The sequence below is a fragment of the Natator depressus genome, chromosome 3 (assembly GCF_965152275.1).
Source record: "Natator depressus isolate rNatDep1 chromosome 3, rNatDep2.hap1, whole genome shotgun sequence".
In the NCBI taxonomy this organism is placed as follows: domain Eukaryota; kingdom Metazoa; phylum Chordata; order Testudines; family Cheloniidae; genus Natator; species Natator depressus.
The window spans coordinates 134,798,460-134,814,365 of NC_134236.1; the positions used below are offsets into that span (position 1 = coordinate 134,798,460).

The 15,906-nt window shown below is 45.2% G+C and overlaps 1 protein-coding gene across 1 annotated transcript in view; it reads left to right on the forward strand.

The window, feature by feature from the left end:
- The window catches only part of GPR137B (G protein-coupled receptor 137B), a 42,433-nt gene that overhangs the window by 8,141 nt on the left and 18,386 nt on the right, over positions 1-15,906 (forward strand). The window contains exon 2 of the mRNA XM_074948888.1: positions 7,291-7,340. Coding sequence (XP_074804989.1) covers positions 7,291-7,340 — 50 coding nt within the window. The remainder of the gene's footprint in view (positions 1-7,290; positions 7,341-15,906) is intronic.

Below are 15,906 nucleotides of genomic sequence, written 5' to 3' on the forward strand. Positions count from 1 at the left end.
ACACGGGAAAAGTAATTCTAGTGATATGGAAAAGAAAAGACCAGTGGGAGGAAAATGGTTTTAAAAGCAAATCATCCACACTAAAACATGCAACATAATTAAAGTTGTTGTTTTTTTAAAGTGGTGAGCAGGTTCCTTTTCAGTCCATGGCAAGGAAGCTGAGGTTAAATTCCCCCTTACAAATTGCATTTACTTAGAAAACATTTTAACCTGTGAAATACTAATGATGCTTCCATACCATTTTTGATAATCATGAATGTGTTCAAAGTGTGTGGGGATATTTGTTTTTTAAAGAATGTTATTTGAAAGAGGATATGTGGTTAAAAAGGTGAAACAGAGTGCAAGATACAATCATGGAGCACAGTCAAAGGGAAGATTTTGGCAGGTGGGCACTTCAGTCAGGGTATGTACTCACAGTCAGAAAAGATTTTTTTTTCATTTTATTTTTTTAAGATAACTAACATGCATTAGCTATTCTGCTGTAAAATCCTAGTGGAGACAAGGCACAAGAAGTTTTTACTGAGATGTAGCTTGGTAAGTTCAAGCCTATGCCCCTCAGCCAGAGCTGCCCACTCCTAGCTACATCATGATAAAAATCCCAGCTCCTTGCCTAGGTTTTGTTGTAATAACTGGGCCTACCAATTTACCCCATGTGTGAGCCTAACTGTGGGAAAGTAGACGAATGTTTATAAAGTATCCCAATAACCTAAAACAGTAAATGTATCTGTGAAAAGGTAAAGACAGACTAAATTAGTCCAAACAGAGAGGCCTATTGATATAACTCAAGGCCTGTGTTAGGATCCTGCCTAGGGTGACCAGATAGCAAGTGTGAAAAATTGGGACAGGGGGTGGGGAGTAATTGGCGACTATATAAGAAAAAAACCCAAATATCAGGACTATCCCTATCAAATCAGGACATCTGGTCACCCTAATCATGCCTGATAAACAAGAGAAGTAAGAAAAGGCTTTTGGTGAACATTAACAGAAGATGCAGCTGTCTGCCAACAACCACTGCAATGAAATTTACCATCATGGCTGCCACCCCTCACCATCTCCCGGGACGCTGGGATCTACCGTAACACTGTTGGGCCTTTGTCATCCTGATCCCAAGAGACCTCCTGACTCTGGGCCAAGAGAGGGACCCAGATAACACTGCCACCTCCACTGCCTCCAGCTAAATTCCAGACATCACTTGGGATGTGAGATTTTGACACACCCACTCACTCTTGTGTGTCCTTTTCTTTCCTTATTTCTCACCCACCTTATTTCTCTTTCCTATCCTACTCCTTTTTCCTTCTTTCTAATAAAAGGCTGGCTTAGGGGGCCAAGATTGTATATTTTCCAATGCTGCTGTAAACTTCTGACCAGAAAAAGGCAGTTAAAAGCAACGATCTACAGCCTGGCACAAGTTTGTCAGGTCTCTGGGTGGCTAATAAGACTCTGAGCCATGCCTGTGCTTTTCCAGCAGTGAGGTTGCAAGTGAAAGTCAACACCAGAGACAGAAGCTGCATTTTTAAAAAATGAACCTTTGCTGTTCTTTTCTCTCCCTTCTTGTGTGTGTTTGTCTTGTTTTATCTTCTAAAATGTGATCAGACTTTAACAGCAACAACAAGAGCTTCAGCTCAGCTAACTTTTTCTCTTTTCCTTCAAAAGGACAGTTATTACCATCTAAGAAACTGTGAGACAAGAGTTTTGTTCCTTCTAAAGACTCTCTCCAGCTAAAGGGAACAAGGAAAGTTGTTAAAATGAAAGCCTTAGGCCATGTTTACACTACAGAGTTAAATCAACTTAAGTAACGTCAACAGTCATAAGTTGCTTTATTAACATCGGTTGTGCACGTCCACACAATGCTCCTTGTGTCAGCGGAGAGCGTCCAGAGTTTTTGCTCTTGCATCGACAGAGAGAGTGTTGCATTATGGGTAGCTATCTCATTGTGCAACTCCTTCCTTTTCTTTTCACTACCCTCTGTCACCCTCTGCCACTGGGAGCTCTGGGAACGGATCGTGGTACATCATGGGGACGCGCTTGCCATCCTGTGATGCAGTGCTTTCTGTCCCATCATTCCATGGGCTTCCTACTTCGTGTTGCACCATTTTTCAATGCCCTTGTAAACTGTGTGACTGTTGCCTCTGTGTGACAGCAGGGATCCTGATCATTCTGGTAATGAGCCTTATGAACACAATGCAGCTGGTCCTGCAGTATTTCACGCACTGCCAGATAGTGACTTGCTGATGCCTGCTCTGCCATGGAAACAAATAATTTAAGATTTCTGCTGGCATTCATGGAGCAGCTTGCCATGGTGGACCATCAGTACTGGGCTAGGGAAACAAGCACTGAATGCTGGGATCGCATCATGATGCCTGTATGGGATGATGAGCAGTGGCTGGAGAACTTTCAGATGTGCAAATCCACCTCCCTGGAACTGTGTGTGGAGTTTGCCCCAGTACTGTGGTGCAAGGACAACAGAATGAGAGCTGCCCTCACTGTGGAAAAGTGAGTGGCAATCACTGTGTGGAAGCTTGCAACTCCAGACTGCTACCGTTCAGTCGTGAATCAATTTGGGGTTGGAAAGTCCACCATGGGGGGTTGTGGTGATGCAAGTGTACAGGGCCATTAATTGCCTCCTGCTAAGAAGGACTGTGGCTCTTAGTAATGTGCAGGAAATAATTGATGGCTTTGAGGCAATGGGATTCCCTTACTGCGGCGGGGCGATAGATGGAACACATATCCGAATTTTGGCTCCCGACCATCTTACGATGGAGTACATCAACTGAAAGGGCTCCTTCTCTTGCAGGCGCTAATGGATCATCAGGGCTATTTCACTGACATCAATGCCCGAGTGGTCAGGGAAGGTGCATGATGCACGCATCTTTAGGAACACTGGAGTGCACACTGGGACTTTCTTTCCAGACCAGAAGATTCCAATGGGGGATGTGCAAATGCACATAGTGATCCTTGGAACCCCGCCTACACCTTGCTTCCGTGACTTATGAAGCCTGACTCTGGGAACCTAGACAGCAGCAAGGAGCGCTTCAGCAACAGGCTCAGCAGGTGCCAAATGACCACTGAATGTGCCTTTGTACAAATAAAAGGTCGCTGGCGCTGTCATTTTTGCTGGTTAGACCTTGTCATAAATATAAAGGGAAGGGTAAACCCCTTTAAAATCCCTCCTGGCCAGAGGAAAAACCCTTTCACCTGTAAAGGGTTAAGAAGCTAGGATAACTTTGCTGGCACCTGACCAAAACGACCAATGAGGAGACAAGATACTTTCAAAGCTGGAGGAGGGGAGAAACAAAGGTTCTCTCTGTCTGGGTGATGCTTTTGCCGGGCACAGAACAGGAATGGAGTCTTAGAACTTAGTAACTAATCTAGCTAGATATGTGTTAGATTCTGTTTTCTTTAAATGGCTGAGAAAATAAGCTGTGCTGAATGGAATGTATATTCCTGTTTTTGTGTCTTTCTGTAACTTAAGGTTTTGCCTATAGGGATTCTCTATGTTTGAATCTAATTACCCTGTAAGGTATTTACCATCCTGATTTTACAGAGGTGATTCTTTTACTTTTTCTTCTATTAAAATTCTTCTTTTAAGAACCTGATTGCTTTTTCATTGTTCTTAAGATCCAAGGGTTTGGGTCTGTGCAAATGCAAATGCAAATTGGTGAGGATTTTTATCAAACCTTCCCCAGAAAAGGGGGTGTAGGGTTTGCGAGGATTTTGTGGGGAAAGACATTTCCAAGCGGGCTCTGTCCTGGTTATATATCTGTTAGATGTTTGGTGGTGGCAGCAATAAAGTACAAGGGCAAAAGGCAAAATAGTTTGTCCCTTGGGGAAGTTTTAACCTAAGCTGGTAAAAATAAGCTTAGGGGGTTTTAATGCAGGTCCCCACATCTGTACCCTAGAGTTCAGAGTGGGGAAAGAACCTTGACAGACCTCAATGAGGAAAATATTCCAATGGTCATTGGGGCCTGCTGTACTCTACATAATATTTGCAAAGTGAAGGGACAAAAGTTTCCCCTGGGGTGGACTGCTGAGGCTGATCAACTGGTTCCTGATTTAGAGCCGCCAGATACAAGGGCAATTAGGGTGCACAGCGGGAGGCTATTTGAATCAGGGAGGCTTTGAATGAGCATTTTGACAATGATTCCCAGTGATGCATTCAGTCAGGCAATGATTATTTGCTGCCTTGAATTACCTCTGTAGTGCTTGCTTCCTGAGTGTTAATTGTAGTGAGCAAATATTCCTACCTATAGCCACTGTGTTTTAATGTTAGCAGTGATCAATATGTGTATTTCAAAAATAAAGACTCATTTTATTTCAAAGATTTCACTTTAATAACAGGAAAAAACACAATTTTGGTCAAACAGGGAACAATGCAATGAGGAACAGTCTTGTGGTTAGGGCTCTCACAGCTGTGTGTAACTCCAGCTTTCATTGGGAAACCAATCCCTAGGCGTGGAGTGCATGGGGTATGTGCGAGGAATGCGGTGGGGGAATTTGGGGAGGGCGTGGAGCAGAGTTCTGTAGTAGCTGCAGGGGGAGCTGTGCCTGGATGTGCTCAGATTGCAGGGTGAATGAGGGACTTCATCATCTCTGTCTAGCCCTCCAGGAGCTTTATCATCCGCTCCTGTTCCTAAATCCTTTCCAGGCTATTCAAGCTGCGTTTTTCATTAATTTTCTCCCTCCTCTCTTGTTTCGCTATGTGCTGTATCTATTGACTGCAGCACTTCGTGAAACATATCCTCTTTGTTCACCGCCTCATCTGACAGAGGCAATCCGCTAGTGTGGAGGAAGGGGTGATCAAGGCCTTTGCAGAAGCAAAGAAACAGTGAATAGACACAGTATTGTGAGTGTGCTCAGAGCTGTGAATCACAAAAGTTATACACACTTCTTTCTCGCTGTTCCTGGGCTAGCACACAAGTCGGCCAAGTCCCAAATATGGTGAGATCGGGGGGGGGGGGGTGATATGGGGGAGAGGGCAGGAAGGGACAAAGAGTGGTTCACGAAGGGGGTTACTACAAGCAGCTAGGGAGACTATTTTGAATATTGGTACCCTTTTCCACAAGCTAGGGCAATCAAACCCGATATCTCACTCCTAAGGGTAACCCAGGTTGCAAGTGTGCATCTCCTGCATGCGTGTGGGTTCAGACTGGCTTCATATGCAGCTTGCCTGTGTGCCGCTCTAGTCCTTGCAGAAATACATTTTTGGTGGAGCAGCAAAGTTTCCTACAATGGGGGGAGAAATAAGGCGGCTCTTCCAAGGAACCTTTGGCAGAGGATTGCAGAATACCTACAGGAAAGTTTCCTAGAGATCACTATGGAGGATTGCAGGGACTGCTCTATGTACATTAACAAACTTTTCTGCCATGGACCCAGAGCAGAGAGGGATAGGCTCTGTTGTTAATTTCTGTCCCTTATCCCTCCTCTACCATATAACAAAGTACGTGAGAGCTCAGTCTCCTCTGACCATGCAGTATCAAAGCAAAATGAGCATTTACTGGAGCTCCCCTTTCCTGCGCACCAGAGCTGGAGTGCTGGGACTGGCTAGACCCCTCCAGAGTGGAAAAAGGGTCCTAACTTGCCACGCTACCAGACAACCCTGCCGGTTGCTCCACATCATCTTCCAGTGCTACTTCCTCATCCACCATTTCATCACTGGGGTTGAGTCTGCTGAACGCTGCCTCCAATCCCTGCTGAAGTATCCACAGAGCTCTTGGCGGTGGAGGTGGGGTCGCCACTGAGGATGGTGTGCAGCTCCTTATAGAAGCAGAATGCCTTTGGCGCCACACCAAAGCAATGGTTGGCCTCCCTTGCCTTCTGGCATGCCTGCTGCAGCTCCTTGATTTTAGCACAACACTGCTGCATGTCCCTTTTGTGCCCCTTCTACATGCCACCAGCAATCGGCCCACAGGTATCAAAATTCCTACGGCTGGAGTGAAGCTGCGACGACACAGCCTCCTCTCCCTAGAGACTCAGCAGATCCAACAGCTCCGGTGTGCTCCACGCAAGAGAGCGTCTGCTGCAGAAAACCAGCCTGATCAGCTGGGCAGATGCTACGTGGACTGTGCCAAGCAAACAGGAAGAGGAACTTTAAAAATTTCTCAGCCTTTAAATGGGGGAGAGGCACATAGCTCAATACCTTTGGGGAAGCAAAGTTCAAAGTGCTGACCAGAGTGGTCAGGATGGCATTGTGGGATGCCTCCTGGAGGCCAATTAGGGCGACAAAACCAAGTGGAGTGTCTACACTGATGCTGCATCGCTCTAACTATGTTGCAAAAAGCGCTACACTGCTTGTCGAGGTGGTTTTATTATTTCGGCATAGCAGGGGAGTTACATCGGCAGGAGGAACATTTCAGTGTGTACACCTCCACCGTTTTGTCAATGAAAGCTGACTTTTGTCAACAAAACTGTGTAGTGTAGACAAGGCCTTACTTAATACTTTACATTTCAAATGCTTTAACTGTTCTTCCTTCTGTTCTGTATTTTTAATAAAAGGTTTCAAAGATTTTAATGGTGTGTTTGTCATAGTAATAAGCAGGCTGAGGTCTCTGTATACCAAATGCTGAATAGCGTTTAAAACTGTGTAATGTTGGACAGTCTCAGGGTCGTGTTAACACCTTTGAGTCTTTGGGCTCATGTATTCCATTACAGCAGATTTTACAGCAAGATAACTAATGCTCCATAGCTATCTCTCCGTAAAAACACACCTTTTTTAGCAGTTAAGATGTAACCGGAGAGAACTGAATAAACTTCAGTAGAATACACTCTGCCTGATTCACATTTACACTGCTCCGGCAAGGTAAAGGGCCCCTAAAGTGGATGCAAGCATTTATACCCAATTTAAGGCTATGCTACACTGCCAGGTAAAGGGATCTTAATGTAAATGCGAATCAGGCCCAAGGTGTCAACAATGGCTGGTCTACACTAGAAAGTTGCACCAGTATATTTATGTTGGTTAGGAGGTATAATTATTTATCAATATAGTTATACCAGCATATGTCCTAGTGTGGATATAGTCATACCAGTGTAAAGGTGCCTTCTACTGATCTAGTTAGTTCCGATTCCTGAACTGGACTAAGTTATACCAGTGTATCTGCCTTTGGGTGGTTTTGCCACTTGGTATAGTTTAAGTGGCAAAATTTTCTAGTTCAGATAACCTGAAGGTGCAAAAAACATTTTATGAATCCTAATAACCTGTGACACATAAGATGGTTTTTTCCTCAGGATCATAGTGTATTTGTTCATTTGTATTTACTTTGTGAATGATGCAATTTTTTCTCCCTATTATTCCAGGTGATTTTCAAAGCTAAGTCAAAGTACTCTCCAGAACTACTTAAATACCGGTAAGAACTATACAAACCTTTCTTGTGGTAAATATTTTAAAATGATACTTTTGATGCCCACTTCTGCTGGTAATTTAGGAATGGGCGTAACTTGCCAACATTTAACACCTGAATTTTTTTAAAGTATTTATTTATTTAGGAAGTTTTAACAAGTCTACAAATCCTTGCCATGTAAATATCAGAAACAAAACAATCATTACAACAGTTGGCTTTTGTTTACAGAGACATTATACAAGACTATAGTCATCAGATCTATCTATCTGCAGTTTTATACAATTCTACTCAATATTGTTAATCAGATGTGAGTAGAAAGCATTCAGAGTGGATCAGTGTGGCTACTCACTGACAGGTTCATGTAGAAGCTTTTTGTAGTTGGGTTCAGCTGAATGCTCAGGGATAGTTAGGGGAAGGTTGTGTCAAGTGAGGAAAGAGAGCATTCAATCATCTGCATTTTGGTCAGAGCATAGGTTCTGACAACAGGTGTGTGTGTGGTGGGGGGAGTCAGTTACATGTTTTGGTAAGAGGAGGAAGAAAGTTGAGAGGACAAGGAGCCAGGGAGGATGGATTCAGTCTGGTGACTTAGTTGGGGGCCACTTGGATGGGTTTCCAGAAATTTAGAGAGGTAAGGTTGTAAAAGCTGAGTGTTTATGTTGAAAGATATGGCTGGTGTCTTGCCGGGGCCGGAGGGATTGTCCCGAATTATCAGGAGGTTCATTATAAGGTGCTGGTGGATGTCCAAGAAGCTGAGAGAGAGATTAATTAATTAATTTCTATTGAGGCAGTAGCCAGAGGCCTCAATCAGGACTGCAGCCCATTGTTCTGACTCTTGTACAAGCAGAGTAAGAGAAAAAAGAAAAGGAGTACTTGTGGCACCTTAGAGACTAACAAATTTATAGAAACATAAGCTTTCGTGAGCTACCGCTCACTTCAACGGATGCATTCAGTGGAAATGCATCCGATGAAGTGAGCTGTAGCTCATGAAAGCTTATGCTCAAATAAATTGGTTAGTCTCTAAGGTGCCACAAGTCCTCCTTTTCTTTTTGCAAATACAGACTAACACGGCTGCTACTCTGAAACCAGAGTAAGAGAGGTAGCCTCTGTCCTGAAGAGTTTACAAGCTAAAATAGCAACTCAGGCTGAGAAAATGGAATTACCTGGAACTCTAATCTCATAGATTATAAAATCAGAAAGGATGACTATATTTATACTTTGTATTTTCGCAAAGTAATACAAAAGATCCTCTAGTCTGCCCTCCTGTATAATGCAGGCCATAGGATCTCCCAGAATTAATTCCTGTTTGGACTAGAATATATTAGAATGGTACCAAATTTCAGTTCTAGCCCTGTTGCTGTGCTGATATTTCACCATCACCTTGTGTTTTAAAACAAGACAGTATTTTCTGACTAGTTATTTGGTTTGTCCGCATCCCTACCATTCGGTAGTACATGGTGCTTTACCGACCATTAAAAAAAAAAACATTTTTCCTGCCCTGGAAAGCTTACATTCAGGTTTGGTATGGATACAACTCAACAGGTAATAATCCGGAGCAGGAGTTTAAGAGCTGTTTGGTGGAATACTAATACAATGATTGGAAGGCTTGGTGAGGAGACAGCTAAACATGGATATTGGTTGAACAGTGTGTGAAACAGATAGTTTTTGAGAAGACAATTGAATGAAGAAAGGGAGGATACTTGGCTGAGACCAGCTGGCACAGAAGGTGCAAAGATAAGAACAGAGAGTGAACAAAAGTGTAGCAAAGAGAGAGGCCGCACAAAGCCTAGTGATGAGAAGATGAAGGTAGAGAGGTAAATGAGGATAATGTTGCAGAGAGGTTTGAAGGTGAGAAACAGAAGCTTTGAACTTCATCCACAACTACAGATATTTACAGTAATGCCTTTTTCTACATAATTTAAGAAATGCATCTGTGTCGAGCGGGTAGTTATTAGAGACTTTCCATTCTGAAGTACGTAATAGCTGTACTATATGTCTGTGGCTTAGTCTACACTACACAGTTTTGCCAACATAGCGATGACAACTAGGAGTATGAGGAAGAAAACCTCAAACCCTAGCTGCCATAGCCATGCTGACCCTAAGACTCCAGTGTAGATGCAACTAGGCCAACAGAAGTGTGCTTCTGCTGCCACTGCTAATGTCGTTGGGGGAGGTGGTTTTAGCAGAAAGGCTCCTTCTGTCAGCATACGCTGCACCTACACTATGGAGCTCTGCCGGCATAGCTCTACCAGTTTAGCTAGACGAGCAAACCGTTTGTAGTGTTGACAAGTCATGCACCCTGAGTCATGCACACACTGTCCCAACACACTGCTTCATACGTATACTACGTTTTTTCCTATTGCATTCAAAACATTTAGGCATGGTCTTCACCCAGCTTTTGTACATGTATAAATAACTGTGTTGGTTAGGAATGTGAATTTTTTCTTTTTTTCTTACACGGGTATCACTAGAGGGGTGTAATCCCTAGTGTGCCCTACATATAAGTTATTCCCCTTCTGGTACAGGATAGCTGTATGCTCGGGAGGTTGTGCTGATTTAATTATAATGGGATAGTGAAAGAGGTACAACGTTTGTGAGTAGACAAAGCTGTAGTAATACTGGAATCTGTACTAACTGGATTTGATTTGTCCTTATTTCTGAGCACTGAATTCCTCATTTTATTTTTAATCTGTTTAAAAAAATATCTGCTATAAAGATAAAGTAACCAGGATGTGATGATGTCACAACTGTATAAACAAGACAGTTGTGAGAGGGTGTGTTCTCAGGCCCTGTATTTATATAGATCAAGAAATGATACGATTTCAAGATAGGAAAAAGATAAATAAAACCCACCTTCACAGAGCATACACATAAAGAAAATTTCCCTCTGCTCTCTAATAGTATCAGACACTCTGGCAAAGGGGCTCATTGTTATGTTTGTAATAAAACTACCAAACGTTTCCCCTGGTTTGGGGGTTTCTTACAAAGGCCTGGTCTACACTACGAGTTTAGGTTGAATTTAGCGGCTTTATCTCAATTTAACCCTGCACCTGTCCACACAACGAAGCCCTTTTTTTCGACTTAAAGGGCTCTTAAAATTGATTTCTTTACTCCACCCCCGACGAGGGGATTAGCGCTGAAATCGGCCTTGCTGGGTTGAATTTGGGGTACTGTGGATGCAATTCGACGGTATTGGCCTTTGGGAGCTATCCCAGAGTGCTCAGTTGTGACCGCTCTGGACAGTGCTCTCAACTCAGATGCACTGGCCAGGTATACAGGAAAAGGCCCGCGAACTTTTGAATCTCATTTCATGTTTGGCCAGCATGGTGAGCTCACCTGCACAGGTCACCATGCACAGCTCATCATCACAGGTAACCATGCAGTCCCAGAATCGCTGAAGAGCTCCAGCATGGACTGAACGGGAGGTACAGGATTTGATCGCTGTATGGCGAGACGAATCCGTGCTGGCAGAACTCCATTCGAAAAGACGAAATGCCAAAATATTTGGAAAAAATCTCCAATGGCATGAAGGACAGAGGCTATAACAGGGACCTGCAGCAGTGCTGTCTGAAAATTAAGGACCTCAGGCAAGCCTACCAAAAAAACAGAGAGGCAAACGGCTGCTCCGGTTCAGAGCCCCAGACATGCCGCTTCTATGATGAGCTGCATGCCGTTCTAGGGGGTGCAGCCACCACTAGCCCAACCCTGTGCTTTGACTCCGTCCAAGGAGTGGGAGGCAACACGGAAGCGGGTTTTGGGGGCGAGGAAGATGATAGTTCACAGCAAGAAAGCGGAGAAACCGGTTTCCCCAACAGCCAGGATCTGTTTATCACCCTGGACCTGGACCCAGTACCCCCTAAACCCACCCAAGGCAGGCTCCTGGACCCTGAAGGCAGAGAAGGGACCTCTGGTGAGTGTACCTTTGTAAATATTATACATGTTTTAAAAGCAAGCGTGTTTAATGATTAATTTGCCCTGGCATTCGCGGCCAGTACAGCTACTGGAAAAGTCTGTTAACATGTCTGCGGATGGAGCGGAAATCCTCCAGGGACAGCTCCATAAAGCTCTCCTGGATGTACTGCCAAAGCCTTTGCAAAAGGTTTCTGGGGAGGGCAGCCTTATTCCGTCCTCCATGGTAGGATGCTTTACCACCCCAGGCCAGTAGCACATAGTTGGGAATCATTGCAGAACAAAGCATTGTAGCATATTGTCCCGGTGTTTGCTGGCATTCAAACAACATCCGTTCTTTATCTCTCTGTGTTACCCTCAGGAGAGTGATATCATTCATGGTCACCTGATTGAAATAGGATGGTTTTAGTAAGCGGACATTCAGAGGTGGCCATTCCTGCTGGGCTGTTTGCCTGTGGCTGAACAGAAATCTTCCCCGCTGTTAGCCACGTGGTGGGGGGAGGGGTGAAGCCATCATCCCAGAGAATTGGGTGTGTGCGCGGGGGGGCGGGGGAGGGGAGAAGAGGTGTTAATTGGGTTTCTACTGACCATGAATCCGGAAACTGCAGCCCCTCCTTTTAAATTGCCAACCCATTTTAATGGCCAACCCAACTGCTACTTCGTATGGGAAATGAGGGCGCTGATGTTGGAAACCATTCCCACATGTTATGAAGGTTAAAGAAGCCAAAAGACTGTGGCTTACCATGGCTGCCTGCAAGCCGAATTCTGCTGCCCGGCCCTGCGTGAGTGATCTCTCACACCAAACCGGCATACGCTCAATAAGAGGCAAAATGCGACCTTGTAATGAAAGCGCATGTGCTATGTAACGTTAACAGCAAGGTTTACCGTGAAAGAGTGTACCCATTGTTCTATAAAATGTGTCTTTTTAACTACCACTCTCCCTTTTTTTTCCCACCACCAGCTGCATATGTTTCTCCTTCCCAGAGGCTCGCGAAGATTAGACGGCAAAAATACCGCAGTCGTGATTAAATGTTCTCTGACCTCATGCTGTCCTCCCACACTGAAAGAGCACAGCAAAATACGTGGAGGCAGACAGTCTCAGAGTGCAGGAAAACACAATTTGACTGCGAGGAGAGGTGGCGGGCTGAAGATGGTAGGTGGCATCAGCTTGCTGAAAGAAGGCAGGAGTCAATGCTCATGCTGCTGGAGGATCAAACTCATATGCTCCAGCATATGGTTGAGCTGCAGGAAAGGCAGCAGGAGCACAGACTGCTGCTACAGCCCCTGTGTAACCAACCACCCTCCTCCCCAAGTTCCATAGCCTCTTCACCCAAACGCCCAAGAACACGGTGGGGGGGGGCCTCCCAGCCACTTCACCCCAGATTGCCCAAGCAACAGAAGGCTGGCATTCAATAAGTTTTAAAGTGCTGTGTAGTCTTGTCCTTCCCTCCTCCACCACCCCTCCCGGGCTACCTTGGCAGTTATCCCCCTATTTGTGTGATTTGAATAAATAAAGAATGCATGAATGTGAAGCAACAATGACTTTATTGCCTCTGCAAGCGGTGATCGAAGGTGGAGGGTGCTTAGCTTACAGGAAAGTAGAGTGAAACCGGGGTCGGGGCGGGGGGCGTTCCATCAAGGAGAAACAAACAGAACTTTCACACCGTAACCTGGCCATTCCTGAAACTTGTTTTCAAAGCTTCTCTGATGCGCACCGCGCCCTCCTGTGCTCTTCTAACCGCCCTGGTGTCTGGCTGCGCATAATCAGCGGCCAGGCAATTTGCCTCAACCTCCCACCCCACCATAAACATCTCCCCCATACTCTCACAGATATTGTAGAGCACACAGCAAGCAGTAATAACAATGGGAATATTAGAAAAGGAGTACCTGTGACACCTTAGAGACTAACAAATTCATTTGAGCATTGGTTTCGCTGAGGTCTAACTGAGCCAGTAAACTGCGTCAGCGTGCTTTTAAATGCCCAAATGCACATTCTACCACCATTCTGCACTTGCTCAGCCTATAGTTGAACAGCTCCTGACTACTGTCCAGGCTGCCTGTGTATGGCTTCATGAGCCATGGCATTAAGGGGTAGGCTGGGTCCCCAAGGATAACTAAAGGCATTTCAACATCCCCAAAGGTCATTTTTCTGGTCTGGAAAGTAAGTCTGTGCTGCAGCTGTTGAAACAGACCAGAATTCATGTACCTTTCCCGGCCATCCCACGTTGATGTTGGTGAAATATCCCTTGTGATCCACCAGTGCTTACAGCACCGTTGAAAAGTACCCCTTTTGGTTTATGTACTCGCTGCCTTGGTGCTCCGGTGCCAAGATAGGGATATGGGTTCCGTCTATGGCCCCACCACAGTTAGGGAATCCCATTGCAACAAAGCCATCCACTATGACCTGCACATTTCCCAGAGTCACTACCCTTGATATCAGCAGCTCAGTGATAGCGTTGGCTACTTGCATCACAGCAGCCCCCACAGTAGATTTGCCCACTCCAAATTGATTCCCGACTGACCGGTAGCTGTCTGGCATTGCAAGCTGCCACAGGGCTATTGTCACTCACTTCTCAACTGTGAGGGCTGCTCTCATCTTGGTATTCTTGTGCTTCAGGGCAGGGGAAAGCAAGTCACAAAGTTCCATGAAAGTGCCCTTACGCATGCGAAGGTTTCGGAGCCACTGGGAATCATCCCAAACCTGCAACACTATGCGGTCCCACCAGTCTGTGCTTGTTTCCCGGGCCCAGAATCAACGTTCCACGCCATGAACCTGCCCAACTGACACCATGATTTGCACATTGCAGGGGCCCGTACTTTGTGAGAAGTCTATGTCCATGTCCTCATCACTCTCGTCACTGCGCTGCAGTCGCCTCCTCCTCGCCTGGTTTTGCTTTTCTTGCAGGTTATGGTTCTGCATATCCTGCTGGATAACGCATGCAGTGTTTATAGTGCTCATAATTGCTGCGGTGATCTGAGTGGGCTCCATGTTCCCACTGCCGGTCTGGGGTTCTGGCCGCTGGCCCCTTGCCAGCTGGGGTCCTGGCCGCCGGCCCCGCTCAGCCCGCTGCCGGCCTAGGTGAATGGAACCCCAGGCTTGCAGCGGGCTGAGCAGGCCGGCGGCATAAGATCAGCATTTTAATTTAATTTTAAATGAAGCTTCTTAAACATTTTGAAAACCTTGTTTACATATGACAATAGTTTAGTTATATAATATATCGACTTATAGAGAGAGACCTTCTAAAAAATGTTAAAATGTATTACTGGCATGTGAAACCTTAAATTAAAGTGAATAAATGAAGACTTGGCACACCACTTCTGAAAGGTTGCCGACCCCTGAGCTAGAAGCTTCTCCCTTGTGGGGAGAAGACAAAGAAGCTAGACCAGGCCTTGTGTCTTTTCCTGAGATTTAGGGAATGGAGGAAGAGGCAATTTCTCAGGGAGGAGGGACTGAGCCCAGATTACAGCTGGGTTCAAGGGCCTTTTTTTTTTTTATTTTGGAACTTTGTTTTATAAAAGCTCCAACAAGAGCTATTACTGGACTTGTGAAAGCCTCTTTGTGAGTTACTGAGGAACCAAGAGGGGAAACTGAGATAAAACACTGCACCATCATCCCTGGCAACAAGGGGGTCCATGGGAAGAGGCTGAGCTGATACAATACTGAGATCCAGCATCTGGAAATCCCCAAGGGAGATAAACAGTCATGTTGCCCATGAAATTTCTGTTCATTTCTGTTTTATCTTGCCATTTGAATAGATGATATGCCATGGGACTCAGGGCTTGGACTGGATCAGTGTGCGGCAGTATGATGTGGCAGCACCTCTTCCACACTGCCCTCTTGTTCACTGGTCTCTAAGCTTTCATTAAGCAAAATTAAGTCTCTAGCTGCTGTGGTTGCTAAGATACTCTCCGTTCATGTTTTTGAGGACAAGTGATGCAGTGTGTCTGTCCACAGTTTCAGAACCTCATACAATACCTGTGAAATGGGTGACCTGCCCCGGTCTTTTCAATAGTTGCTAATTCAGAGGCGCAGTGAGAACCCTTTAATTGTCAGAACTGTTCAGTCAGCTGAGGACTGAAATGCTTTGGTTTGACTAAAGTTACTGGGCTCAGTACCTGGGTAACTGGGTGAAATGTAAAGACCTGTGGTGAACAGGAGGTCAATCTAAAGGATCATTTGGTCCCTTCTGGTCTTAAACTCCTATGAAATCATGAAACCTGTCAATTTCACTGCTCAAATTATGTAAGAAAGGGGAGGGAAGATCATATTATAAAGAGCTGTACAAACTGTGAGTTACAGCTCATCTTGACATCAGGATTGTATGAGTGGCAGGAAAGTACCAACATTTTTGGCTGCCCCCAGTCCAGGATCCAAATGCAAGAAGACTGGTACAGCCCAGAGCGCACCTCAGTCCCTCTAGTGGGGAACCAAGGTCAAAAAGTCTAGCAGGGCATACAAGCATCACTGAAGCACAAGAAGCCTAGCACAGCATACAGGCATGGGAGTTTTCAGACCCCACTGCAAGGGACCTGAGCCAAAGGAACTCAGAGAACATGCATGATCACGTTTGGAACGTCTGTACAATCTATTGTGAATGGTGGCTTGTGGGTAGAATTTAAGAGCATCACCTTTGAGGGAAATAGTTTTCCTAATCTGAGCTAGAAG